This window comes from Camarhynchus parvulus, chromosome 5 (genome assembly GCF_901933205.1).
Source record: "Camarhynchus parvulus chromosome 5, STF_HiC, whole genome shotgun sequence".
In the NCBI taxonomy this organism is placed as follows: domain Eukaryota; kingdom Metazoa; phylum Chordata; class Aves; order Passeriformes; family Thraupidae; genus Camarhynchus; species Camarhynchus parvulus.
The window spans coordinates 7,598,477-7,626,258 of NC_044575.1; the positions used below are offsets into that span (position 1 = coordinate 7,598,477).

A 27,782-nucleotide genomic window follows, 5' to 3' on the forward strand; every position below is an offset into this window, starting at 1 on the left:
ATGCTAAAATGTTATTTACCCTGGAAATGGGAATGGAAGCAAACTGGGAAGGCTGTTAAGTAGACTCAGATTTTTAGCCCTCAAACATTATTAGATCCTGTCAGCTGTCTCAAGGAACATCCATGTGCTCTCCTGAAAACTTGACATGCTGGAGATTGGGATGCTGTCAGACCACAATCAAAAAGCAAAAATGCTTTCCTACAATTCTAGAAGAATTTAAACCCTGCAATTTGTATTGGCTACAACATGTGTTGCTTTCTCTGATATATATGAATGCACATATGGAGATAGGAGTGTACCTAAAGACCTATATAAATTATGTTTACACCCAGATAAATCAATCCCTTGGTCTATCAACCCATCCACATTTTATCAAACATCTCTAGGCAGGAAAGCACCAAAGAAATGCATTTAAAAGCTTGATATACTACAGTGATGGAGAAAAAAATTCGATGTTCTTCCCACCAGGTAGTGAATTAAATGCAAGAATCACAATAGCATTCTAATGTTTAAAATAGAATCCAGAAGACTTTCCCTTCTGCCAAATAAGCCAGGGAAAACAAATGAGCTACCCCCAAATCACAGCTTGGGACATGCAAGATTTAACATTATATGATTATTTTTTCGGTGCAGAGAAACCTAAAAAACCCAACAGTTCTTTTTCTGGAAATAGAAACTCTTTTGTCACCCGTGTTTTAAATGTGACATATTTTGAAGGGCTGTTATTCCTTAAATAAAGACAGCCTAAAATAATGTCAAAACCAGGGGCTAACAACTGTGGAAATCACAAGTTAAAACTGCTTGAGCATGTGTAGTTTTCCATGGGTGACACCTTTCATTTCTACTTCTTTGGTGTTCTTATTAGGTTGGGATAAGGTCAAAGTCAACACTCAAGGAAAGAACTGCATTTCACACCAAAGGTGGGAAGCGATTCTTTGTGTTATGTGCTGGATGTGGATAAAGGAAATCACATTAAATCCCAAAGTTAAATAATGTGTTTTTAGGCCAACAGAAGACATTTGGTAGAAGTCAAGATCTTTATGAATAAATCTCATTCCAGGCAAAGATGGCAGCTCACAGTAATATCTATAAAAACAAGTTACAATTTGTATTTCCTTAACCACCTACTTAATTAAGTACTTCATAGCTGAATGCAGCAAAAGGCAGCATTTATATCCTTTTAAGTTTATTTTTGTGTGCTTAGGCACTGTAAATTCATAATCACAAAGATTAGGAGAACAGGCAGCATAGCAAAGAATAATGTGTCAGTTTTATACACTTTTGTATGGAATGGTAATCACAGCGACACAAAATGGTGAAATCCCCTGTTTAGGTTTGAGTCAATGCTATACCAATGGATTCAGGCACTGCTGTCCTCTGAAAGTGACCTAAAAAGCTTAATTGAACAGTAACAGATGTAACCAGTTGTTCTGTTACATAACTGAATAGAATAAGGAAAAACATCTGCATAAAATGGCAAAGCATTCCAGTTTGGGGGAAGGGCAGGAGTTCAGAAGGCTGAAGGTAAGTCATTGTCTCTCAGGAGACTGTGGTCTACCTGCTCGAGCTAACAATGAGTTAGCAAGATTTGCAGAAATCACCAAGAGGAGCCAGAGCTCCACCCTATCTCCCCAGGACTTCTTTTTCAATGGTTTCCCCCTTGTTCACCCTCAGTCTGGAGTCACTGATTGTTCCAGGAGTTGCATTTAAAGAAGTCTTGAGATTCACCCATGGACCTGTCCCCTTCTATGTCTTCCAAGCTTGTAATTCCAGCCTCTGCAGTGATCTGAGGCCTCGTGTGACGTGCGTAAGGCGGATTTAAGCAAGCACAAAACCAAAACTGGAGCCTGCAGGGTATCTGCCCTGAGAAGCATGTGGTTCCCAGGTTACAGAGCCAGCAGATCCCAGAGCTGTCCTGCCACCTGCTCACTGCCACCTGTGCTGCTTCCAACATGGTCCCAACCTGCGCTAGCTGCACCATGATCAACTCTGTGGCTCTGATTTTTGGCATTCCAGGAAAAAAACCCAAACCAACACTTTTAATTCCAAATCTTTTAGTTAAAACATTTAGAATCACAGAGTGGATGGGGTTGGAAGGGACCCTCAAGACCACCCAGTCTCAGCCCTTCGAGAATGTACAGGGTTGAAGCTCCACAAGACTCAAAGCTTTTGCAGTATTAAAACCAGGAAGAGAATTCAGGCCTGGCTTGAGAAGCTGAGCTGAACCTGAGGATTTCAACTAGCCCCAGTCACTGTGAGTGAGATGAGCACCAGCTCAATGCACGAGGCTCCTTGGGAGTGCAAATGTCAGCACAAGCTGACACTGCAGCTGCTCCTTCTTTAAGTGGTCTCCAGCCACGCGTGGTCAGGGAGAGGGAAAATTCTCCAGCCAAGCCAGAGCACAGAGAGCAGCCAGAGGGAACGAGCAATGCTGTGCTATTCCTGCCTTTTTGTTTCTTTTGGAGGGCAATGATCAGGTGTTGGTGTCCTTCCAAAGGCACACCTGATTAAAGCCATGACACTTTTAGTAGTTTTGCTGCATATTGCAGTATAAGCACAAAATTCCCTTGGGAGTGTCATCCTGCCCGTGTGCAAACAAAGAGGAAAAAAGAAAACCAGAGCAGACTTTTTTTACCCCCCACCTATTTTTTCAACTACTGTGGTTTTAAACTTTAGCTGCTAGAATTTTAAAAATATTAATTAAAAATGCAAAAGTTTAGAGAGAATTCCTCCAATTAACTCACAGGAGTCAACATTTGTGTTCTAGGGAAACAGAAGGGTTTGTGGTTTGGAATTTTTTTAACTATGAAAAGCCACAGCTCAAGTGTTAAAATTTTTATTACATTCCTGAGTCCTGGACTCAGTTGAAGACTAAAGAAAATCTTGTGCCTACTGAGGCCCAGAATATCTTTCCATTAGGGCTTGAACACTGTCCTTCGAGTGAGCAGTTAGTCCTGAGGGCTTTAAGAGGATATTTATGCTTAGGTATCAGCAATTCATCAGCTATTCTATTTGGAATAATCATTTTGCCTATTTACAAAAGCAATGAGTTAAGCTGTATTTCCTGGGACCGCAGCAGAAACAAACAGCAGGAAGTTTCCATGCTCAAAAATCCCTGACTGTGCCACAGAGCTGAAAAATTATATTTTAGTCTGCGTAACCAGAGAAAAACCTAAACACGACCCAACATCTGTCTCCAGATATTCTGGCCCCACTGACCTCCTGCCTTGCCATCTTGACCCCTCATTTTCTGTTGCAGTGTGCCACCCCTCTGCTATTTATAACTCCATATTTAATTTTTCTTTGAAGAAATCTTGTATGAGTGCCTTGCTGAGGTGTGGGGTGGGACAAGCTGTCTATCAACAAGAGCTCTTCTCCCATTTGCACCTTTATCAGTATACAGCCTCTTACCATGATTGCTGGGGATATCTTTACTGAGAAAAGAGACTCAATTGCTTCTTCCACTGAGCCTGAAAGAAGGAAACCTGCACAACTCTAAAATCTCTTTCAGAATTTTCTTAAGGACCCTGGTCTTTACTGGCAGGAACTACTGTCTGTTAAAAAGAATTTCAGAAAAAAACAACCCTGATTTGATTTGGCAGAGGAATTACTTTTCAGGGTTAATTACTCTGGCAACAGATTTAAATAGATAACCATCCATTTAGCAGATTTAATGACTAAAAAGAACTCTCTTGTTGAAAGATGACAGGGAGGATTTTGCATTATTGCAGTTCCAAGTATCATCAGTAAGTTAACCTGGAAAATAGCTGGGTTATCACTCCAGTTTGGCAAAAATAAAAAATAGAAAAAAGCACCAGGATCACCATTACAGGATCACCAAACTAATTACAACTGTGAAGGACAGCAAGCACTGGGTAACCTGGTGGCAAACATCACTGAGCAAAGCAAAAAGAGCTCAGGCACAGGGGCAGGGGAGGGCTGGGGGTGGGAACAGCACAGGGAACACGCTCCAACCCAACCCAACCTCCAAGGAGAAGAAGGGAGATCCCAGATCTCTCCTGACACTCGCACCTCTCGTGTGAGATGGGCCTGAGGGACACATCCCTGCTCTGCTCTCCCTTCTCTCCCTGCCTGCTGCAGCAGCTCAGAGCAGCAGCTCCATGGATACCTCAGGCTTTAGCTTTTCTATTTTTCAGATTCTGCACTGCTTTAGTGTGTACTTCTGAGTTTTTATTAGGGGATGGTAAGCTAAATGACAGAGCAGGTAGACAAAACAATTCCTTCTCTAGCTTGGGACCGAGGACAACCAATACAAGTTTCAGGCCCAAGAGCACAAACAACCTGGACTGAAGACAGAAAAACAAGCAGGATGGGACTTCATAACCTGAAGCTATAATTGGACAATTAACTCCAATATGCAAATGGACCAGAACTTATAAAAGTGAGAGACCCTGTGACCAGTTGTGCATTTTGTGACCATTTGGGGTTCAGCTGGAGCGCAGCCCTGGCTGGGATTTTGTGCTGCCCAAGGTGGATCCATTCAGGCCTTTTAATAAATCCCTACTTTATTCTTTAACTCTGTCCAGCCTCTGTTCTGGGTCAGCCTTCACAAGGCATCAGTTTCTGATGACACATCCCAGTCCCCAGCCCGGATCCACCGTGGTGTCCAACCTCACGGAACATTCTCAGGTTCTCCCAGGGAATCCCCCCACAGGAGTATTTTAAGTGCACACACCTCAAGAGGCCATCCTTGCTGCAGCTCATGCCTCTCTGAGTGAGAGGGCAGGCTCAGGAGCAGAGTGTGTCAAACACTCTGGGCTTTGTTCCCCCCATGGGAGGTTAGGCTTGAGCACCAAGTGAGCACCAGCTCTTAGCACAGACACAGCCAAGGAAGGATTCTCCAAGGAAAGCACAATTTTCACCTTAATCCAATTTAAAATGTGGCTTGAGACACGTTCTAAGAGAGCCCCTTTTGCTGCTTGCCTCCGCCTCAGTGAATTTCAACACAAAATGCATTAAAACAAAGCAGGCATTGGACCACAGGCAGCCAAATAAAATCCTGCTGGGTAGGACGGTGCTCTGTTTTGGAAAGAAAATATGGGATGCTCCTGCACTCCAGGTTCTCATGGAAAATCTAATTCCTCAGGTAACCCAAGCAGAACACTGGGAACTCTGCCTTTTAAGAGGGCACATCTGGTCTACAAAAGCAGCTTAATCCAGGAGCTACAGGGTAAATCAAACTGAGGTCACCTGTGCAAAATATTTTTTCACTATGTAAAAACTTGTTCAGGGTAACCAGGAGGCTGGAACTTGCATTGTGCATTTAACAGAGCACAGGCAGAAACTAAAAATTACAGGTGTGTAAATCTCAGCAATATATTTATTTGGGAAAAATACCCAACAACTACTCATATAGAATTTAATATAACTATGGTCCTTGGTAGTTCTATGTATTGAAGGTTAAAAGTAATACCTTACACCATTCCCAACAACTATCCTTTTATATAAGAAGCAGAAGTTCATTGTTTGGCCCTTCTGATTGCTTCATCTGATCCTCCCAAAATCTATTTCTTTTTGGAGGTGTGGGTTTTTTTTCCTTGTGCATGTTAAATCTAATAAAAAATAATTTTATATTTATGAGGAAAAATACAGTCAAATCAGGCTTCTTTTGAACTCAACTACTTTCTCCAGCTCACTAATAACTATATATATTGCAATAATCATAGGGACTTCATTTGATAGTGGCCAATAATGTGATAAAACTAAAATAATTATTAGCGTTACTGATTGGGAGAATGCAATTAAACCTCTGGATATTTGATCAGATTAACAAACAAAAAGAAAGTCAAAGCTCATTCAAATAATATTTATCTGAGTTTGCTTCCTACTACTATGGTATGATGGATGTTGAATTAATGCTATCCATCAGCTCCTGGTCTGCATTCAGATTTAAGGAAGAAAACAAAAATAAAAATGCTTATCAGCATGGAAAAAGCAAATCCCATATAATTCCAAGCATTGCCAATATATACACAATATTTACATAGCATAATAGTCCCTTATTACAAATTTTGGTGCTAAGAGACTTGAAAATTATGGAATAAGCATGTTAAAAACACGGCCTGTCCATTCTCTGAGCAGCCAACGTGACCAAGCCCTGTGTTGGGGAGGGAATGATGGAAAGGATCCATGGCAGGGTCCTGGGCACCCTCCCCACAGCAGCTGGCAGTGCTCTGGGGAGGTGGAAGGGAGAAGAAGACAAACAGCCTTGTTCCTGTCACATTCCCCCAGAGCCAAGCTGAAACACAAAGCGAAAGGTGCAGCCTTCCCAGAGGTGTTACAAGTGTGGGAGGCAAACTTTCTAAAAATTAAGGCACTAGATACTAAATAACAGGTTGCACACAGAAAACCAGCAATAAATCCCACTTGTTCATTAAGTGCAGGCTAATTTCAGATCTTGCAAGTGACTTATGGATAAGTCATGTATGTAAGAGCTTACAAAGGACTTCACATTGATTTTTTTCAGCTGGGCTTGGCTATCAACACTTCCCATACGCCTTAGGGACATTTGTCTTTCACTTCAGGCTACAACCACATTTTGGTCTAAGATCCCACATTTGCTACCCCAAAGTCTTCTTCTCAATTCTTCAGTGGCTGTGGGCCTCCTGTCACCTTGTTGTCAGCAGTTCCCACTTCAACTGCTGTTCACTGAGAGAGTAAAATCATCCAAATGTGCTTTGCTAAAGCAAAACTTTCAAAATACACTGTGGACTTCAGTGATCTTTGCCTTCTCCAATGTGCAGATACAAAAATGTAGGTTCTGGTGAGAAACTTCTATTTCATCCCACAAGAAGCTGTACATGGTAAAACAGGGTAAATAAAGTTGTTACTACACTGCCTGTCATTGTATGGCTCATCTAAAAATGGTTATTCCACTCCAAAGTTGTGCTGATGACCTCATATACAAATGAAATATCTGCCCTATTATTGTCACAGACCAAAAGCAGCCAACACACAAACCTCAGAGCTCTGAAATAATAATATTGGCCCCTTTGCCCAGCTAATTATGCAGTTAAAGGAATCATTTTTTGTCTTCTTCAGTTCCTTTTACATGGAAAACCATAAAAGAAAAGCCTTATAAGTTCAAGATACATCTAATTTTATTTCTTTTAAAAAATCTAAGCAGACAAAGCATATACATGCACATAAACTCCAAAATGAGTCACATAAAGCCAATAAAGTTCATACAGCAAGGAGCTTAATTGAATTAATGGGACAACTTTGCCTTCTGCATTTCTGATGTTGAAACAGAAAAAGCTGAGTGTTGAAAAGTGGGAAAAAGATGGAGTAGTCAAAGCAAATGCCACAGTACAAGTGTTTCCAGATTATTTCTAGTCGCTAGTATATATGAGGGAGAAAAATTGAGGCAAACACTGTGCACACAGTGTCAGCAGTGAATTGCATTAAAACTGTAAAACAAATGCTGCTTAAAATCCTGAAAAATATGATATGATGTAAAAATCCTGATAAAATATAATTTTAGCAGATATTTAAACTTCTGATAAAGTATCCCTGCCAACCACTGAACTCAAGTGGTGTCTTGCAGTTATCTTTTATGAGGTAGGATATTGCTTTTTAATTAAGTTTCATAATTTTTATACACATCTTTTTTTTTATCCATAGTAGTATTTTCTAAAAAATATTACTTTTTAAATGCCTACAGTGAGAAATAGTATCTTCACAGCTAATGTGACCTCAGTGATAACAGTTTGCTCTGCATTTCACATTTTCATTGAATTGCAAAATTGGTGCTCTTTCAATAAAAGATGTCTATCAGTTGCAGTCTTTAAAAAACACACCAGGAAAATTTAAATTATAGCAGGAAGCTGAACTTGACATTAACCTAGATCTGTTTTGTGAAAAAATACGTGGAAATAATTATGGATGCTACACAGATAAGCCTACGGTTCAAGATATTAATTTTTGAGGGTGTTTTTGAATAGTGAAATTTAATTTCATAGATGACTAATTAAAGGAGGAGACATTCAGAAAGTACCTGGAAATCAAAAGTTTGTCTCTGAAAAGCTGAGAAATTTATGTTAATAAATAGAAACTCAGTCAACAGAACAGTAAAATAATCAGAATTCGACTACATCACGTACCACTAAAACAAGTGGTCTGTGTAGAAAAAAAATCAGTGTTTGCTATGAAACTGGTGGTGAAAGCTGAGAGTCCAAAATGAAATCATAGAATCACAGGATGATTTGGGTTGGGAGAGAGCTTTAAAGTTCATCCAGTTCCACCCCTGCCATGGGCAGGGACACCTTCCACTACCCCAGGGCGCTCCAGACCCATCCAACCCTTGGACACTTCCAGGGATGGAGCCGCCCCAGCTCCTCTGGGAAATCCATTCCAGGGCCTCACCACCCTCTCAGCAAAAACTTTCTCCATCACATCTACTCTGAATTGAACCTCTTTTAGCTTAAATCCATCCCCGCCTTGTCCCCCAGTATCTGTGCCCATCTTTCCATCAGCTCCAGTTAAACATTGGAAGGCCACAGTTGGGGCTCCCTGGAGCTTTCTCCTCTTCAGGCTGAGCAAGCTCATCCATTTGGTGACAGCTTCATTCCCAGTGCCAGCGTGGGGATGGAGCAGGGAGCTCCAGGTTGGCAGCACCTTTTCCATCTCTCCCTGCAGGAAGTACCAGGGCAGGAGAGGAGTTTGAGTTTCCTCACTGCTCCCTGCAGTGCCAGCCCTGGAGGGGCCCCAGAGCTCTCCCCATCCCTCACAGCAAGGCTTGGGGCACCCCAGGAGCCAGCAGCTTTCCCTCTCCTGCTGCTACCCAGAGCTAGAGAGAATGAACTGCCTTTTTTTCCTGCAGTACACAGAAAATATTCTAGAGGAAGAAAAAGAGAAAGCTTCATCTGTATTCACAGAAAGAGAATATATATATCTATATCTATATCTATCTCATATTCTCAGGATGGAGATCTAATCATGGAATGGGTGGGATGCAGTTCAAATCTCTTTGTCAAGCATAAAGAAAAAAAATATATACATGTATGTGTATATATATATATATATATATATGTATATTCATAGAATTATAGAACCGTCCAGGTTGGAAAAAGATCACCAAGTCCAACCATTCCCCAGCACTACAAGGCCACCACTAACCCATGTCCCCAGGTGCCACATCCACACAGCTTTTCAACCCCTCCAGGCATGGAGACTCCACCACTGCCCTGGGCAGCCTGCACCAGGGGTGGACCACCCTTTTAGTGAAGAAAATTTTCCAAATATCCAAACTAAACTTCTCCTGGCATAAGTTGAGGCCGTTTCCTCTCAAATGTGATGGGACCATCTTGAAAACATGGATAGTTCCAATGTATTGGGTATGCACCAAATGCTGACTGTGTGCCATTTATGTGCAATAAAAAATGAACAGAAGAATTTAAAAGGAGCATAATAATAATACATTTGTACTGAATAATAATATTAATTATGGTCTGAAAGAAGCTAATCACAGGAGCTAGTAGTCATGAAGGGCTGTCAGCACATTGATGTTTCTGCAGCATGATCTGCCACATTCTCCTACCCAGAAGCTTTTACTTCCCTTTAGAAAATTCCAGCTGGAGAAGGCAATTAAACCTGTGATATAAACATGTTTCAGTGAGTTTGTTGGGTTGAGTTATTCAGATCACTAAAGCAGTACCTCTGGTTTAAATAGCACTGATGAGTGACGGTACAGAAAGTGTCTGTAAAATGGGAGTAGTCATCTGCTATTAATGTGTGGTCACTAACAGAACTCATTCATTGGAAGCTTTTTAGAATTTAGGAAGCAAAAAAAATGGAATAAGTGAGGAAAAGCAAGGTAAATCTTACAGTGCATGTCCCAGCACCATCCACAAGCCTGACAACTTAGGCCTGGGGAAAAGAAACAGTGGCAAGCTAAAAATCAAAAAGCAAGTTCATATTTGTTCCCTTTCCTTTCCTCTCCTCTCTTCATAGCTCTTTATGCCCCCTAAAAAATGACTCAAGCTTTTAATCTCAAAACACTTGTTCAAAATTATAATACCCCAAATCAACAGTCACACAAATGACTACACAAATTATACCATAAAAAGAAAAAAAATCCTCTTAGGTTACTAGGTTCTGTAGCAAGAATTTCATAGATTACAATTCCCTTCCACAAAGAATTCCAAATATTCTGCTGGAATTAAACTGGGGGAAGTGGATTGCTACATTCCTGCAGCTTTTAAGCCATTGGAATGGGTCCTAAATGAAACATAATACAGCAAATAACAAAATGATGAGCTTTCTCAGAAGGACAAGGACTGTAAATGTACATTATTACCTTTTAAAAGGAGATGTTTCCTACATATATTGCTAGTTTTGCAATTTGATAAAGCAGCTGGGGAGAAATGATATTAAACATATAAATTTTCTTGCTTTGTTGTATATTGATTGCAGTGAATTAGATTCAATCTACAGCTACTTTGTTTTGGTTTTGAGAGCTTGTTTGGAGTCAGTTGGCTGCAAAAATACCATTTTGCCGAGCCCCACTGGCACAGACAAGGGAGCGGAGTCGATGAATGCGTGAAGAGTTATTTTGGCAAAATGACTGACGTGGGCAGCTGATGGCCCAATCCCATCTCCCACCCGCAGGGATTGCTGCTTCCTGCTGGCAAGGGCCACCTCCAAGGCAGCTGGAGCCTTTTCCAGTGGGGGGCAGGAGCCAAGGCTGGGTGGGAAGGGGTGCAGGGCTGCCTGACCAGCCCTGTCCCCGCCGGGTTCTGTATCCTGGCTGCACATCCCGGTATTTCTCCCAGTTGCTTGGAGACAGTTGCTGTGGAGCTGTAAAACAGCACCACGGGCACAGATTGGTGACACAAGGGGGGATCTTGTACTTGCTGACTGCTCACAGCTCTCTCCTTGCTCTTGAAGATGCAGAGATTTAGGTATTTAGGAGGGAATGACTTAGGAAGGTTTCTGTCCTCACTGATCCATTTGTGATCCGTGTTTAATACCGAATGAAAACCTTCTGAAACTGCACTGATCATTTCCCGGTGTTGAATTTTGCTCACAGTATTTTTCTAGTTGCACAAAAAAATGTGGAGATTGTCATTATACAGGACAAGGTAAATATTTCATACACTTGCTCAATAAATAAAAGGCATATTTTACAAACTAATAGCTGCATTTTGTTCTTGCTCAGTATTAGGATATATGAAATATATTTCCCTGTTATGCATGTGCATCTATACCATGTGTCAGAGCTACCTGACGTGAAACATGAAGAATTCAATTTACTGCCACCCCTTCTGTCCCTTAGCAGCTTATCCTCACTAAAATTTCTGACATCTTTTGCACTTTGCATGCATGTATTTTAAGCCAACCATGAAATAGAGGCAGAAATACATTTAACAAACAGAAAGCAGAAATACCAGGATCCCTGAGTCCTCTGCAAAGCTGCTTTCCAGCTGGTCAGCCCCAGCATGTCCTGGTGCCTAGGGGGATTCCTCCCCAGGTGCCTTCCTTTGACATACTCAACACTGGCATCTCCTGCTCTTTTAGCTCAGCTCCAAATGCTTTACTGGTTTTGAATTATGCCCAAGATCCTCTATCTGATCATTGTTGTACAAATTTAACAGGACAGCTCACAGAGCACAGCCCTCAAAAACTGTGCTGCTTTTCCCTGTATTTGAAGTAAGTCCATTTATCTCTACCCTTTATTTCTTATCCCAGAAGGTCCTTTTCTCTTACTACATGATAAGCTGGTTTTCAAGTACATCTTTCCCAATGTCCAAATGAAAGCTGAGACTGCCAAGGCAGTTATTCATACGACCACCAATTTCTTCCAAAAACATGACTTCCCATTTTGGAATCACTAAAGTTGGAAAAGCCCTCCAAGATCATCAAGTCCAACCTTCGACTGAACACTGCCATGCCCCTGAGCCATAACATGAAATGCTAAATTTTGGCTCCTGAAGGCTGGTGGGTTTTTTAATCCCTTTTTTAGCAATTCTAATCTTTCTGACACCAGCACCAGCTCCCCAGCTGCAGGAACGTTCCTGACTCAGTTCTCAGGTTGTTTCTCTAAGTGTCCTGAGGAAGCAGCCATATCCCAAAGTCCTCCATAGTTGGACTATGACTAAGAAGCCTCTGAGGTCTCCATCAATAACATTCCCTTTCAACACTGCTGCTTTTTAAAGGTCCATCATCCTTCAGGTCTGCTGACCTCTGGCAGACCTCCCTGTTTCTGGCACATTTGAAAGAAAAACATCTATCATCAGATTTTTTTATGCCTTTGGCTACTCCTTCCCTGAAATCTATTTTGGTGAGCCATACAACAGACTTTTAACTCTGCAGGGTTAAAGTCTTTTCTCCCTTGTTCATATTTCCAGTTTTAAACTAAGGCTTCCTAATTCTTAGTGACACTGTTTAGAAGCCATTTAACAACACTGTCTTTTTGGTGGCTGCACTCCTAATAGACAAAAAATGAGGTAAGAAATAAAAAGAACAATCAGATATTTTTTGTTTTAAAGGGTGTCTAAGGCAGGCTGTGTAGAAGGATGCTAAATTTCCAGTCTCCGAGCAAATAAAAATACTTGGAGAATCAAAGAGAAATCCTGTTTAGCTTAGTTCAGAAGAATGCTTTAATTTTGCAAAACAGGTATTGTTCTGGAATTGTTAAATTTTTCATCCTTGAGCTTGTTGTAGCAAGGGTTATCCTGCCACATGCTGGGTCAGGCTTTCTGCAGAGCCATCAATCCACATAAAGTGTATCCAGACAGCTCCTTGGACACCAACCCAGGACAATTTTGAGAGCTCTCAGGAGCTGACCTGTGTCTCTCACTAAACTGATGAGGCAGCACTTCTCTGTGAAGCCAATTCTTTGCAGAAATATTTCATTATATTCTATTCTTTCCACTACTTTTCTGCATCCCAGAGGCCAGCAACTCAGTCCTCCTAGAATGGATGGCTTGGAGCAGCCAAATTTCTTTTCAGACCAAGCAAACCCAGTGCAATTTATCCAAAAGACCATTGATGGAATTAGGATATTTTAGTGACAAACTGAGTCACAAATGCATGATTCCCGTTAATTTATTAGGTCATATAACAGAGAAAGAATTTGATGGTAACATTATAACACAGCTGTTTTATTTCAGAGGTGGAATGAGGCCAAGGATTGGATAATTGTGCTGCTTCAATTAGTGGTGAGTGGAGAGCTGGTGAAGTGGCATTGTTTGCTGCCAGGCAGGAAGCCCAGGGAAGCTCATTAACCAGCCCAAGGATGGGGGGGCTGATCCTCAACAGGCCAGGGCAGCACAGCAACAGCAGGGACCTTCCTTCCCCTGCACACTGAGCACAGCCAGCAGCAGCTCTCAGCCTAAAATCTGCATTTCCCAGAAAAAAACCCTGCATCTTCCAGCCAAAGGATATTTGGGCAAAATTGTCTGGGCCTACATAGAGATCTCAAAGAATCATGGAATGGTTTGGGATGGAAGTGATCCTAAAGGGCATTTAGTTCCAACTCCCCTACCATGAGGGACACCTTCCACTAGACCAGGAATCTGATGAAGATTCTCATAATCAGCCTTTGTGGTCTTCTGTTAATTTCCCTGGAAATTCAATCCCATGTGCTTCTCCGTTTTTTGTTCATTTCCCTGCATTAGAAGTGTTTATTCATCCTTCCTCTGCCCCGCCTTTATTCAAATACAGTCAATCCTATCCCCACGGCAGTGATGTGCTGTCAATATTTTAATAATGTTACCATAACTCAGCTGTCCCCAGCTCCTGGGGCAGGATTAGGGTCCTCTGGAAATCACTCCGTGCAGAAGTTGGGAAGCTTTTTGCCTCAGCCAAGGAGGCAAAAAGCTCACAGCGCTGCATTATATTGCAACTGCAAATCTCTCCCTTGTAGGAGCCAGACAAGGATGGAGAAAGGTTGTCAGCATTAACCACCACGCTTGCCATTCTTAACTGACCTTGGGAGTGAAGGGGAACAGGGGAAAATAACGAATCACTCTCTGTATTTTTCAAACTGCTGGAAAAAAATTGTCAGAGGGAGAATCATATCATCTTCCTTTTTTATATTCTCACCTCCTTAGAAAGCTTATTCATATCCCGGTCTCTATTTAGGCTTCCTAACACGTACTCATTGGTGCATTTTTGGAGGGGCACAGGGAAAAGGGGGGCAGGGGAGGCTCTGCTCCCCAAAATCACCCTCCCAGCTGGCTGAGAAATCAAAGGGTTAACAGTATTGTTATTATCATTCCTCACCACTTGCATTACTCAGAAAAATCCCAGCAGGCTGCCAAAGCTGCCACAAAACATGAACAGCCTGAAGAGATGGATACATATGGTGGCTGAGGCAGCTCCATCCAGCTCAGGCTCCCACTGCCACAAGGAAAGCTCAGAGAAAAGGGATCTCTCCAGACCACAGCCCCAGGAACGCCCAGAAAACGTGACAGAACTTCAGGGAGTCGGACTGGAATTGTTCTGTTCCAGCTCTCTCAGTGTTACTGGGTTCTGAAGTTTATTCTGGGATTGAAATGAGATGCAGAATTTGGATATCTCTGCTTGAACCATGGGGTTATCTGCAGTCCCTGACAGAGGAATCCGAGGGGACATCTGGCACTAACATCAGGATGACAAGACATGGAGCAATAAGAATGTTACAAATACAATCAATGGTTTCACCCTTTTAAGAATTCCTCCAAAAGTGAGGAATTTAAGTAACCAAAATAATTTTTAAAAGATTGGCCAGGCTTCCCAGATGTTGGAAAATGCTGGATTTATGCTTTTTCCCACATATAAACAATATGTTAGCAGTCTAACTCCCATTTTTTACCGTTGATAATCTCTGAGTGATTCAGTGCCTTGATACAAAGCCATAAATCTGACAATTTTCAAACGTTCAATTTTTCAAAACATGTACTGCCATTGCCCTCCTACTGGTATTTATGTGGAAACACATGGACTGGATTTATCCAGCCCAACTTACATTCCTGCCTGAGTGTCCTCTGAGCATTTGTGTCTCTGTCCTGGGACAACCAGGCCCTCGGTTTTGTGCCCAGCTCTGACCTGAAGTCCTTAAGACTGAAATAATTTCTACAAAATTTCTGAGGAAAAAAAAAAAAAACCACTATTTTATTTTGATTTGCATAGCTCTGAGTCTTTATTCCTTCTGGAAATAAGTTGCCATGCATTTTCTACCTTGCACAGTAAGTTTAGTAAACATTACATCTTAAATGAGGTTCTGTAATTCCAAGTCTAACCTTCTTCCTTCAACCACTCCTAATATATTCTAAAATCCCAAGAGAGCCATTCAGCAAAGGTGTTAAATTGCAAATACAAAGTTAATCCTCAGGTTGATATCTTAAAGCTTTATTCTGCATCACAAAACATCTCACACTCTGTTAAACCATTGCATCAAAATGTATCAGTAGGCTGATAGAAAAAAACCAAAACAATTTGTAATCACTTTTCTCCCCATTTTCTTGTTTTCTCCCCATTTCTTTCAACGTTTGAGAATACATTTGTAAGAGTTTTCCTTCCTGATTTATTTTTCCTCATTAGCAAGAAGATTGACAAATGAAGAGAAGTATGCTGGGATTACATTTCATCTATTTTTGGTCTCTCTGCCTGTCTGATAGCAGCTCATCCACTACTTGGAGGATCTTACTCCAAATCAGAATGAAACACTCAAAGCTGAACTTATCAAAAGATGAGCAGAGGGCAGCAAGACTGGATCTTACAAAACCTTGTAAATACAGATTTTCTATACTGAAAGCATCAAATAAAATCAACCCCTTCCTGTGCTAGAAGCAGACAGGGCTTGCAGGGAGCAGGAGCATCCTTTGGGAATGGGTTTTTGAGCCTAAGCTTGCACACATCACTCCAAACTCCACATTATGCAAATTCTCAAGTCCGCAGACCAAAGATCTCATTTTATACTTAGTATATGAAGGACCAGATGGGCAGGAACCTCCCCACAACTACAGACCAAGTGTTTTTTTAATGTCTGTCACTGTAACAGGGCAGTTTTCAGAGTAAACTTTGTGCTGAGACGGTTCTCAGTGTGCACAGAAGAGAACAGGAACCAACGTGAATCAAAACTAATTAAAATAATAATTCAAAAGAGACACTTCTCCCAAAGACATTACTGCAGAACAATAAAGAAATTGCTGTGCAAACATGGCATATTTTATTGAAGACAGCATTTCTTTACTCGGATCCCTATGGACTGAAAACCAAAATCCAAAGCGGGAAGAAAAATGTTCCTTGTCTATAGAATATGATAAAATTGAGATATTAGAAGAGAAAAAAACAAAGCCAAAAAAGACCAAAAGCAAAAAACAACAAACCCTGGATATTTTCCCATGGAGACAAATAAGTAAGAAAAAGAGTTTTCTAAATGTGGATTTGCACATCCATGCCAATTTGAAAGTTAAAGCTTAGAATGGGTCATACATCTCCCAAAAACTGCTGTCATGTCACTGATCTATGCTGATTATGAGTAACTGTGTTAAAACTATCTGGGTGGATAATTGCCTGGCAGCAGCAGTTTTGCATATAAGATTGTCACCAAAAAAAACAAATTAAAAATAAACAACTTTTACATCTTACTACATCAAAAGGTCTTTAGAAACATGTAAATTGGATTAATGAAATTCATTTGTACATTAAGAGCAGCAAAACAGAAAATATAAAACTGCTTAAAATATCAAATGTTTTTTAATATTCAGAGAGTCAAGCTGAAGCTTCAATAGTAATCCAGCAATTAGATATGGGTTAGTATGCAAATGGAGGAGGAATTTCACTCATTAAAAATTCCTCTGTAATGTCAGGAAGGTGGCAACATTCCTGTGTGGAAAACCTATTCTCGGTGACTTTTACAACAGTGTCAAATATTGTACCAGTTCCATTTTTATGTTCCAAACCCTTCCCTGTTTTCTAAGGTTAAAGACAGGAATTTACCCATTACATAATCCCTTCAGAGATGGAAGAAAAACCCACCCGTACAACCTTCCTATTCCAGCAACAGTTAATATTAACATTAAAAGATTCCAAGATCTACTGAAAATGAATCAAACCTTCATTTTAATCTGCCTTGGAAAAGGACAAGAACAAGTCAGTGCCTGAATGACAAGATTTATTGTAGCTGCTTTGAATAGTTCAGAGAGGATCCAGCCACCACATGCAGCCATTAGAAGATTCACCCACCATGGGAATGTTCTGAATCCAGCTTTTCCAGTTCCAGTGAGGCAGCTGAAACATGAGCACTGGGATAAGGCAACTGCAGAAATCTGGAACTGCCTCACAGAATCCTAAACCCCTGCAAGTTATCCCAACTTCTTTGCAAGGACAGAGCCAGAGAATGGTTTAGGTTGGGAAAACCCTCAAAGGTCACTGAGTCCAACCACTAACACGGCACTGCCAAGGCCACCACTGACCCATGTCCCAGGTGCCACCTCCACACGGCTTTTAAACCCCGCCAGCAATGGTGGCTCCCCCACTGCCCTAGGCAGTGCTCCAGGCCCCTCCTTCTGGGGAGATATTTGGCTGAATATCCAATCTAAACCTGCTCTGGTCCAACTTGGGGCCCTTTCCTCTTGTCCTGTCCCTTGGGGGAAGGGGCAGTGGCTGTCATATCCTCCAAATGGCGGCAGTTGCCCAATCTGGCATCATTTGCTACAATTCAAGGCATGGGCAAGTTTCTTTACTCTCAGAGCTGCCAAAGAGGAACACCAGGTCTCCGGCCTGAGGTTTTCACACCTTTACACGTGGAGCAAGACCCATCCAGAGAAAACCACCTCGATCAATCCCTTGGGGAGACCAAACAGGAACGAGTTCAGGCACCCAGAATCAGGGCCATACCATGAGAAAGGAGCAAAAGGACCAAAGTTCTGAACAGCACTTCTACAGAAGTTTGCTTGGGATACAAAGAAACAGGAAAAAACTGCAGGAAAAGGAGAGTTGGAGATGAATATTTCTAGTCTTTGAGTCTTGGATAACAGCTGCCTCCATCATTTCCAGCTCTGAAGAACCACACCACTTTTTGAGGTGTGCACATGATTTCTATTAAATATCTCCAAACTATTCTAAAATTGCACAGGGAATTATGGGAACCAAAGAGCTACTCCAAGACAAAACCCATCTTCAATTCCATTCCCAATCTATCTAGTTTTGTACCAGCCAGCTCCAAAATAGGCACAGTCAATAAGGCATATTTAGACAATAAAAACCCAAGAAACTTTCACAAAATTATTACAATGGATGTTTTGCTGGTCATTTAAAAACAATTTCCTCTTTAATTTAGGAGTTGAAGTGAGCCATAATCATCCCCCGTGTAAATAAATACACCAGATGCAGTTAACAACTCACAAGCCTGTCAGCAATGACCATGGCTTCTCACAAATCTATCTGGTGCTGAAAAGTCACAGGTTGAGTCCATTAAAAACAATAGCAGTTGTTTGGAGAACAGTTCTGGAAGAAGGAATTGCAGTAAAAAAAAAACCAGGGAGATTGATGTGGTGAAATAAAAAAGGATTCTTGGATTTTGGTGCTTGTATTTTTTTTCTAATAAAATACAACACAATCAATGCAAGAGTTTTGTATCTGCTCTGCAGATTTTTGTATGATATTTGTCCAGAACCAACCCTTTTTGTAACAGGCTGTAAATAAACCTTTCCATTACTTCTTTTTATGAACTTCTATGCTTTCAAATTTTCTCTTCAGCAGCAAATAAAGGAACACTTGGGTACCTACTCTTATCCTATCATCCTACGCACTCATTCTTGAGAAACTTCCATGCATTTGCTTGGACAATTTCCAGTGCTCTGATCAGCAAAGCTCTCAGAGACCTTCAAGTGCAGCCACATCCAGAACCCAAAACACAGGAGTCACCACTTGGCCATGAAGACAACACAGGAGAGCCTATTTTGACCATAGAAAAATTATGTTTTTCTAACAAGTGAAAACTTTCTACAAGATGAGAACAAGAAATCCACCTCCCCAGACAGCTGCCAGAATATATGAGGCAAAAATGAGGAAATGATAAATGATTATTATCCTTCATTGTTGTACACAGGAATCTCTGAAGATTCCTATCAGTGGCACAACAGGATGTAAAATGTTATTTCTAATCTGATTGATTTAAAGTACATTTCAATTTGCTTATTAGATGAATTTGCTGAGCCATACAGTCACAAGGCATGGGAAATGCTTTGAAGGTAGAGGAAAAAAAACTAGGCAGGGATTCCTTGGAAAGCCACCTTCTCCCTTATGGGTGTCCTGCAGAGCTGCACAGTAATTTCAGAGGAGCACAGCAGCTCTAAGTGGGATGGCCAGCATTTATTGGGATAACTCCAACACTGAATATTCCCATGTATTTACCATTAGCCATCTTAGCAGGAGAATAGCAATAGGGAAGGAAGCCTTCTCCTGCTTTTTTTTTAAGCAATTAATGGATTAAATCTGAACCCAGTCTTCTGTAGAGGACACACGCTAGAGATTTGATATAAAATGAATATTAATCAAAGGAACGTAGAGCTTCTGCTAGATCAGACCCAAAAGTTCAGAATGTCTTCAAATCAAGTGTTTCTGCAGTTCTTAGCACCCACACAGAAGCAGTGGGGAGCCTGCTGTGTGTACCAACATGAGGGATTTATTTAACCCCTCTGAAACCTCGAGAACAGCTTAGGAACCTCATTCCACAGTAAAGGTTAAAAGGGGGTGACACTGAGGAAATCCAACCAAAAACCCCTACATAAATACACCACATATCCACCTACAGAGTTCTCATTTGCTTTTTCCAATTTGGAGATAATAGCACAGATATGTTTTCCTAGTAGGGGTCCATGAGTGAAGCTATTTTTTCAAAAAACTTGAATTTTTGAGATAGGGAAGGTTACTGCTCATGAAGCCTATGATGATCAGATGTTCCTACTCTTCCTTTTAACCTCTGCACAGACTTGTGGCTCATGAAACACAACCAGCAGGTGAACTGAGCATTTCAGTGTCAGACAAACTGATTGGCAGTCTCAGAACAGGAAAAAGAAAACTGTCCATAAACAAAGGAAGAAACCATGACACAACAGGTGATAGTATTTCTGCTGCTTGTAAGATGCATGCACCTCCCCCAGAAAAAGGAAAAACAAAGAAAATAAAGAACGAAAAATTCCAGATTTTTAGATTACTTCTGTCCTAAGCAATAGGAGTTTGCCGGTTCATTGTCCACCATTTGAAACAATTCATCTGCTTACCCTCACCTGCAGCTTTGCAGGTTTGTAGCAACATCCTGCAATTAAAAGAAATGGTATTTTCTCCCCTTAAATACCAGGCACAAGTAGTGTTTTTCATATAGCTCCAATCCAGCAAGCAGGTTTCCATAGTATCCAGAGACTAAAAAAAGCCAACGGCCTTCAGGGAAATTAATTTTAATAGAATGTCTCGTGGTAATTGCCCAACCACACTGCAAAAATGGCATTTATTTATTTGGTGTTAGTTTTAATACTTAACCCCAACACCTGAGAGCTGGAAATGGAAGAGATGCATTATTCCTGTGCTATTTGAAGAGAGGCTAGACAGATTTCTGCACCAGTGAAGACCATCCAGAGCTGAGCTTTATGTGAATCACAGGATGGCCAAGGTGGCTGGATGCCACTGGATGGCTTCTAGGTTGCCAAGAACTGGCTATTTATACTAAGCAGCTTAACTTTATACAAATTTGCTATTTTTAGAGGATTTTGTAGTAGGAATTTGGGGAAACGGTGGTTTTCATATTCACTAGGAGTCAGAAAGCTCCCTGTGGATATCTCCACACTCCACGTGCAATCCCACGAGCTTTGGCAGAATCCCTCAGGATAGGAATGTCAGGAAATTCTGCTAAAATACTGCAGCATCCAGGCCAAAATTCCTTAAAACTGAAAATGGAGAACTGAATGGACACAGAGTTAGTTCTGCATGTTGCTGGTGTTATCACAATTCCTAGCAAATCCTCCTCTCAAAGAAGCATAAAAATGAGCTCTGAGTTTCAAAGAGCTACTTGTTAAATTTTGGGGAACCAGAAGCCCAGTATACACCTCACTGAGTGTCAAGACTAAAGGAAAATGCTTCTCAGTTCTGCTCACAGCCTGGAAAGCAAAGGGCTTTCATATTTGTCTGCTCTTTTTTCTTATTTTTAAGCATATTACTTGCTTGTGTGTGAATAACCAAGATCCTTTAAGAACCAAATTATTTTTTGTCTGCCCAGTTCTATCTATGTCAAAAAGAAAACAGTCTTAATAATGTATTTTAAAAATTAACCGAAATTTGTTCCTCTTTTTAATGAGCACACTGATCACTTCCTATGGGTTAGAGGATACATGGGAAAAACAGAAAATAACAATCAGAAACAGTTATGTACAGTGGGTTTGTGCACATCCAAAGCACTCTGAGGGCACAATAATGTCATTAAGGTGCCACCATCCACTAAAAACAAATTAAGGAAAGAAACCCAAACAAACCCAAGCCCTCAGTTACCAAGTTTAAATGGAGAAAAAGTAAAACACTTCTCCATTAAGTGAAAAAAATTAATTCCCCCAGTCAGATGCTGCACAGATACACCAGGCTCTTCCACACTTGTACCACAGCTGCTCTTTTTCCAAGAGCCCATTGTCCCAACCCTCCAGTACATCTGTAGCTAGGAGAATTCCAAAAGCAAAACAGGAAGAAAGTTTTCTTTGGAGTCTGAGAGCTTGCATTTTAGGCAGTGTCTGGGGCTTGCTGGTGCTTAATAGACATAATTTACAGATGTCACCAAGAGGATGATGAGTAACTGGTTAATAGAAATAAGCTTTTTCCTCTAATGGCTGGTTAAATCAAACTGTGTGCCACTTAAATATACAGATTTAAAAACAGTGGTGCCCAGCCTGGTGCTATGTACATACATAAAAAATCCTAGAATGGTTTTTGTTGGAAGGAACCAAAGCCCACTCAGTTCCAAGCCCCTGTCCTGGCCAGGAACTCCCTCTCCAGGAGCTCGAACACTGCAGTGCTGCTGCAGCTTTGGCAAACCCCTCATCATTAAAAAGATGTTTGTAGAGTTGATCCAAGCCCAGAGTAGGTGCTGTCTAGGAACAGAGCAGCTCCCAGCCTGGCTGTTCTCCTGCCAAACAGGAGGCTCCCTGGCTGGGCAGGAGCAGCAGCCAAGCTGGCAACAAAAAAATCCTCCTGCAAGACACTGAACCAATGTGGACCTGCCTCTGCTGGTCCCCCAGAAAGGCCTAAGTGTGAGAGCTAAATCCAGCCCTCAGAAATGGACTGAGAATGTTGGCTTTGCTTTCTTCCTCCTACACACAGCACTCCTGTTAAGCACTGCACGGAGCTGGTGTCCATACTGCTGGGAGGAGAGGGGCAAACTTTCAGCTGCAACGTGAGACTCCTGGTTCTTACAAAGCCATTAACAAGGCCTCCACTTATTTCCAAGAGAGAAAAAAGTATCATGGTTCTCATGAGTCTGCCCAGGAGAAAAAAAAAAGAAATTAGATTCTATCTGGTGGTAGAAGCGAGTAGAATTCACACTAGAAAGAACAGAAAGCACACCCAGAGGGTAATTAATGAAGATTATCAAAGGATGGGAAGGTTTCTCTCTTGCTAAAAGGATTGGAATCAGTAATAGCTGGCTTTGTAAAACCACTAATTCACCCCACCACTGAATACCAATGTAAGCTATAACATTGCTAAAAATATTAATAATTACTAGAGTTTAAGCTACAACAATAAAGTCCAAAGTTTGCTTCCTGCAGCTGTTTTCAAGTTTGTATAAAGTGCTTACTGGAATAAAACTAGTAGCCTGTTCCTAAATAGGCTTTGTGTATGAAGTTGGGTTGTTTTGGTTTTTTTTAATATTTCAGATTTTTTAAATGTCTATTGCAACTTCTTACATGCAGTCAGAGGACAGATATCTTTAATACAATGATAAAATAATGCTGTAATAATTTTTTTATTTTCTACTGAAAACCAGTTAAAGAAAAGTTTGTACTAGTAAATTGTATAAGCTTTTGAGGATGAAGAAATGCAGGCAGTTATACTACAGATATTTTGCATGTTTTAGTACAGGTACCAGCTGAAGAGTTCTGCAGCAAAATGATGACATTTCTTCTATTACCATCTCTGGTTTTTATCCTCAAATTAAACCTTGAATTTTGCCCTTTTGTTTTTATTTTTTAAATGAATAATTCATCAGGTTTATCTAGTTTACATATTAACTGGAATGTAAATAAGCAGCTATGCTATTCCAAAGACAATAACATTTCAATTTCTCTAGAAAAATAAGAGATTTTACGGCACAATAATGCAAACTGCAATGCCTCATTTAGAGAACAAATGCATTGTTCTGGTAAAATATTGCAGAATTAACTTGGCTTTCTGAGTATTGATAGTGTAACATTATTGTTTGTGTGACAGGGAAAATCCCCACGAGCCACATCAGGCAACACCTGCAGAACAGCTGCACACTCATGGGGACAAGAAGAACAAATAGTTAGTAATCCACTGGGAGTTAATTTTAAGACACTCTATATCCTACCACACTAAAAACCCTCCACAAACCTATTCTGAGTTAAAACAGGCCTTCTTGTTTAATGGGTTTATTTACTCAAAAATGGTTAGACTTGTTTGTGTCATCAAAGCAAATCTCCAACACAACCCCACCTTAAGTCATGTCTCAAGGCAGAACTCTCTGAATTTTTCCAAACTTGAGCAGTTATAGTCTAGAAATCCAGGCACTGATGAGTTAGTAATGACCTACAAAGGAATTAGTGATGCTTGCAGTTTTTTAACCCCTTTCTAATGGAGACTGCAGTATTTAGCACTTGGCCTAATATGTTGCTTTACTTTTATCTATCTTTTGAATCAGGCTGATATCAAGATTCAAGAAAACATCAACTAAAATAGTGAAAAATAACACATAAGGCAAGCTGTAAAATGTCATCTATAACAACCAAATCATAACCATCCCTGTTTTCTGACTGTTCATCAAAGCTAAGAAAAAAATCATATTGAATTGGCATCGCTTAAATTGCTTATGAAAATCCACATCTATTGACAGCTGCCTCTACCTCACTCCTTCAGCTCTAAAACTACTCCTGCACTTTTCCAGTACATTTGCCCTGTGCTCTATCCAGGAAAGCCACTACACACTTTACAATTTTTATCACAAAAACCACGGCTGGGTTTGAAGCAAGGAGGAGACAAACCACACACTGTCAGAAATTTCCATGGAGACTCTCTGAGCACTGTTTCCAAGGGCAAGTGTAATGTTCATCTCTGAAGTCTCATGTTAAAATTAGTTGTACAGGTTGGACAAATCAGGAACTGCACATTTGATGAAAACTCAGTCATATGATACAATGCCAGCTGTTCCAGGTAATCCCTACTCCATTTATCTGCTGGAGCAAAACCTTTTCTTCCTTTTTTGTATGGATCTGTTATTTGTTCTGCTCCACATATATCAACCCCAAACATGAATTATTATGATGTCTCATAGCTGATACTGAAGTTTTCCCTCCTCCAGAAGATTCCAGACCATAACTGTACACAAAGAAATGATGCCCTGCCCTCCTGCTCTGCAAAGAAAGGATCTATATCTCCCTGTCAAACCTGTCTTTCCACAGTGAGGTTCCCCTCATCTCCATGACCCTGAACCACCAAATCTCCTGAAGCAAGAATGAAGCATCTGCTCTGCCTCTCATTTTGCCCCCTGCCAAACTGAGCTCTCCCCCCCATAACACCCAGCGCCTGCCACGAATGCTAAAGATAGCACTAATTAGGATCCTGGTTGCCCATTAACTCTTTTATTATTCATGTGACATTTATGATAAATGCCTGATATTACTTACAAATGGTTGAGGTGGCACTTACACACAGCAGCATAAACTTCAGAGTCATGGGAGAAATCATTTAGCAGCAAGGCAGGCTGACTACACCAGGGCATACAACCACTTGCTGGCGTGTAAATTTAAATCTTTTCATTCAACACAAAAGACAAAGTAGCTTGGCATTCCTGCAAGTGCAGGTGGACTTCTATTTCAACAGTCTCTTGCATCACTGTTAATATCTCTAAAGATGGCTTTCTCCATCCAGCCAGGGCTGTGCACTGCATGTTGGCCATAAAACAGAAAAAAAAATCCTGCCTTTCTCCAACAGAAAAGTCTCTTGCAACAGCCAAGTTGTCATTTCTCAGGATTATCATAACCTCTTAATTAAGTTGCAAAATTCAGAATGGAATAACCCCGATGAACATAAATTACACAGAAATGGATTTGATTTGCATGTAATAATGGCTTCTTTCAGAATTAATTACAAATATGCTGGAGTATGGATTAACGTGCTCCTGATTCAGCACTGTATGTGCATGTTTAGCTGCTCTTCTAAGCTAAGGCTAGGAGTAAATTGTCTAGACAATTAATTATAATTCTTCTCTCATTTGCCAAAAAAACAGTAAAGCTTTGTGCAGAATCAGCTACCCAGCCTTCTTCCACCCCATCAGAGATCTTTAAAAAATCCATGAGCATATTTGTCATTCCATAATGAATTAAATTGCACATTGTTCACCATCCATTCTATCTGTGCAATCTGCCAGTAGAGACTCTTCATACTTCCCGTGGATTAAAAGCCTAACAAGAAACCCACCTCTAAAAATACAGCCTTGCTTCAAAGCCCCACCTAAGAGGAACAGGGAGAGCTTTGGCAGGATCCCTGCCCAGGGATCGCAGCAGTTCCATTTGTAAGCTGGTCTCTAACACTAAACGCTTCTCCTTAAGTAAACAAACAGCAAGGGAAATGTGCTTGAAGACAGAGATAAAAATGCATATCTATTTACTTTAGAAGCCTGCAAAGCCTGTTCTTTCACGGCTACAGTGTGAGGAAGTGGTGCAACTATTTAAATTCAATCACCATGGGAGTTCAAGGCACGCTCCAAAAAAAGCTGCGTGTTGTACCCTCTCCCGCATGCAAAAGCCAGCTCTGCAGGAATAAACATTGTAACATCAGAAGTATTTTACCAAACCATACATGGGCCTGAAGAACAAGACATCAAATCACGTAAAATCAATAGATCCTACAGACAAGGCTTGACCAATCCATCCCAAAAGACCTATTTTCAGTACCCAATTTCACAGGACCACAGCATCCTTTTGTTGGTCATCAAGAGGTTGTGGGGGGAAAAGAAAGAAAAATCCCAAATCATGATTTTGCTGTAGACTGCCCAGCAACACTCAAAAGGAGAACGAACTTTTTAAACAAAACCTAAAATGCCAACAAAAAAATCCTCCAAAATATCAAACATGAAGATATTTTTGGCATGAATGAAGAGATTATTTAAATGTACCCTTTTAATAAAGTAACTTATACTGCAATAACATTAATTGCTTTTTTTTTTTGTATTTCAGTGTAGTGTTGGAAAAATTCAATTTCAAGCCAAAGTAATTTGCTTTATTCTCCATGGTTACTAAACGCCACTGGACCATGGATCTTTCTGAGTGCAGAAATAGTTGCATAAAAAGTCACTAATTTGGGTTACTCCCCAAAAATATTTAGAAGAAACCAGAACTGATAGCCCACAGTAAATACTGAAATTAATCTAAATTTCAATAACTGACAGAAGACTACAACCTCCCAGATATCTCTGAGAGTGCATTCCCAAAGGACAAAAAGAACAACCAGAAAATTCCCAGTCAGCTTGACCATTGTTCTCTGTCACTGCTTTCCTGAATGCTGCATGAAGTTTTAAATTGATCAAGTGAAGCACATCACTGGTGTTAGCCCACAGAACTTGCTGCTCAGAGGCATCCCACACTTTTTCCAGAGTCAATTCTCCACCAGGAACATCACTCTTTCCCCAACAGAGCACTGAGAATCAAATTTCAGGATCTCCTACCTCGATCAAAAAGTCTCCAGTTCTCAGGCCAGCTTGCCATGCTACTCCCCCTTCATCCACAGATTCCAAGTACTGCAAAGCAGGAAAGGCTGGAGTTGGGGTGAATTCTTCAATTGGTGTGTCAGCTTTAAAAATAAATACCACATTAAAAAAAGAAAGTTATGGAGTGCTTGCAAATACCACTTGACTACAGGCCTATCATTGGTCATTCCAATTTAGGGTTAAAAAATGGTGGGTGCTGGAAGTGAGAGGGATGTGCCTCACAGGAGATCAGGATGCTGGGGACAGAGTGCAATCCCCCTGCAATAGCAAGCCACAGGTCTTCCTTCCAGAGGGGCAAATACCTGCTCCTTTCCTGACACAAACCACATCAAGCTGCACCAGGCAATAGCTGGGTTCTGATATTCCAGGATATTCAGTATTGGCTCAAGTAACCCTTTTGTGTGCCTGGCAGAATGCTGTAACTCTGGCAACATCCACCTAAAAATGAATTATGTGCTGGAGCCAGGAGAGAGCATCTGGCCAAACTAGGGGGATGGGATGGGTGGCAAAGCATGAAAAAAATCAACCAGAATTTTTTTTCCCCCCCTAAATTTAGATGTGCATAACAAAGAAGAGACCACTTTTTAGGAGAGGAGGCACAGCTGACCCTGTGACAGCCCTGCCTGCCCCTCTGTGTCACGTACACACACAGGCAGAAAAGTCCTTGGGTCTTTCACCTGAGCTGCCCCTGCTGCTACAGAGAAAATCTGGGGGAAACCACTGGGCTCAGCCAGAGGGAGCGAGCCCTGCTCAAAGCACTGATAACCCACACGAACACTCAGAGATAAGGCAGTGCCTTGGGCTTCCCTGCTTCAACTCCAGACATTTCATTTGGCTAAAACTGGCAAAG

The 27,782-nt window shown here is 41.0% G+C and overlaps 1 protein-coding gene across 2 annotated transcripts in view; it reads right to left on the minus strand.

The window, feature by feature from the left end:
• Positions 1-27,782, minus strand: part of SHANK2 (SH3 and multiple ankyrin repeat domains 2) — a 276,013-nt gene that overhangs the window by 82,593 nt on the left and 165,638 nt on the right. For both annotated transcript variants that reach the window (XM_030949872.1, XM_030949873.1), the window contains one exon: positions 26,891-27,015. In XM_030949872.1, the coding sequence (XP_030805732.1) occupies positions 26,891-27,015 (125 nt within the window). The remainder of the gene's footprint in view (positions 1-26,890; positions 27,016-27,782) is intronic.